General features: G+C 64.0%; 1 protein-coding gene across 1 annotated transcript; it reads left to right on the forward strand.

Moving 5' to 3' along the window:
* Window positions 1-49: 49 nt before the first annotated feature.
* LOC104273259 (spectrin beta chain, erythrocytic-like) lies at window positions 50-1862 on the forward strand (the record flags this gene model as incomplete). Its single annotated transcript, XM_009868520.1, has 7 exons — window positions 50-147; window positions 228-347; window positions 448-599; window positions 1110-1283; window positions 1403-1494; window positions 1578-1658; window positions 1747-1862. Coding segments are annotated over 7 exons (833 nt in total), but the record flags the coding sequence as incomplete, so codon positions are not given.
* Between the last annotated feature and the right edge of the window lie 8 nt (window positions 1863-1870).

Raw genomic sequence — 1870 nt, forward strand, 5'->3', positions numbered from 1 at the left:
TGACCTCGGCGAACGACTACGAGCATCTGGAGCTGCAGCAGCCGTACAGCCGCGTCAACGTCCGCTGGGACGCGTCCGACGATGAGCTGGACAACGACAACAGCTCGGCGCGCCTCTTCGAGCGCTCCCGCATCAAAGCGTTGGCAGGTCGGCAACGGCGTGGGGACGGGGACTCGGGCTTCCCCTTTGGTCCTCCCCACGCTGGGGTTGTCCCCGCTTGGTGCCAGCGCAGGCGTTGTCGTCGTACAGCCGCGTCAACGTCCGCTGGGACGCGTCCGACGATGAGCTGGACAACGACAACAGCTCGGCGCGCCTCTTCGAGCGCTCCCGCATCAAAGCGTTGGCAGGTCGGCAACGGCGTGGGGACGGGGACTCGGGCTTCCCCTTTGGTCCTCCCCACGCTGGGGTTGTCCCCGCTTGGTGCCAGCGCAGGCGTTGTCGTTGCAGACGAGCGGGAGGCCGTGCAGAAGAAAACCTTCACCAAGTGGGTGAACTCGCACTTGGCTCGAGTCACCTGCCGCATCTCGGACCTCTACATGGACCTCCGGGACGGGAGGGTGCTCATCAAGCTGCTGGAGGTGCTGTCAGGAGAGCTTCTGGTAGGACTTCCAGCTGGCTGGAGACCCTGGGACCCATGCCATGCCCTGCCATGCCATGCCATGCCCCACCAGCTCTGATGCTCCATCGAAGCTGTTGACTTTGGCGTTGACCAAGGGGTTGGGGTGGTAGCAAGGGTGTGGTGGTGTCCCTGGGTGGGAGTAGGGGTGCCCAACATGAAGGAGGAGAGGGTGCTCGTGCCGTGCCGTGCCGTGCCCCACCAGCTCTGATGCTCCACCAAAGCTGTTGACTTTGGCGTTGACCAAGGGGTTGGGGCGGTAGCAAGGGTGCAGAGGTGTCCCTGGGTGGGAATAGGGGTGCCCAACCTGAAGGAGGAGAGGGTGCTTGTGTCGTGTGGTGCCGTGCCATGCCCCACCAGCTCCATCAAAGCTGTTGACTTTGGCGTTGACCAAGGGGTTGGGGTGGTAGCAAGGGTGCAGAGGTGTCCCCGGGCGGGAGTAGGGATGCCCAACGTGAAGGAGGAGAGGGTGCTGAGCGTTGTCATGCCCCAGCCCAAGCCCACCAAGGGCCGGATGCGGATCCACTGCCTGGAGAACGTGGACAAGGCGCTGCAGTTCCTGAAGGAGCAGAGGGTGCACTTGGAGAACATGGGCTCCCACGACATCGTGGATGGCAACCACCGCCTCGTCCTCGGCCTCATCTGGACCATCATCCTCCGCTTCCAGGTGAGGCTGGGTGGATGGGGGGGGTACCCCTCAGCTCAGCCCCTCTTGGCTCGTTTCCAAGCAGGCGTTCTCCTCCGTGGATGTCCCCTTCCAACCCCGGGTTGTCTTTCTGCCCCTAGATCCAGGACATCATCATGCCGACGCCGGAGGGCCAGGAGACGCGCTCCGCCAGGGACGCGCTGCTGCTCTGGTGCCAGATGAAGACGGCAGGGTAGGTGGTGGGACCCACGCCCCACCGCGCCAAGGACTTGAGGGTGCCCGGAGGGTGACGGTGACGCCCTGTCCCTATCGCAGATACCCTCACGTGAACGTCACCAACTTCACCTCGAGCTGGAAGGACGGGCTGGCCTTCAATGCCCTCATCCACAAGCACAGGTAGGCAGGAGGCACCAGGACGTGCTGGGGTGGCAATGGGGGATGTCCCACGGGTGTGTCGCCATCGTTCCACGCCCTCTGTCCCCAGGCCTGAGCTGGTTGACTTCCAAAACCTGACCAAATCCAACGCCCGGCACAACCTGGAGCACGCCTTCAGTGTGGCAGAGCGACACCTGGGCATCACCCCGCTCCTCGACCCCGAAGGTGAGGCT

Source organism: Apaloderma vittatum, unplaced genomic scaffold (genome assembly GCF_000703405.1).
Source record: "Apaloderma vittatum isolate BGI_N311 unplaced genomic scaffold, ASM70340v1 scaffold35654, whole genome shotgun sequence".
Classification (NCBI taxonomy): domain Eukaryota; kingdom Metazoa; phylum Chordata; class Aves; order Trogoniformes; family Trogonidae; genus Apaloderma; species Apaloderma vittatum.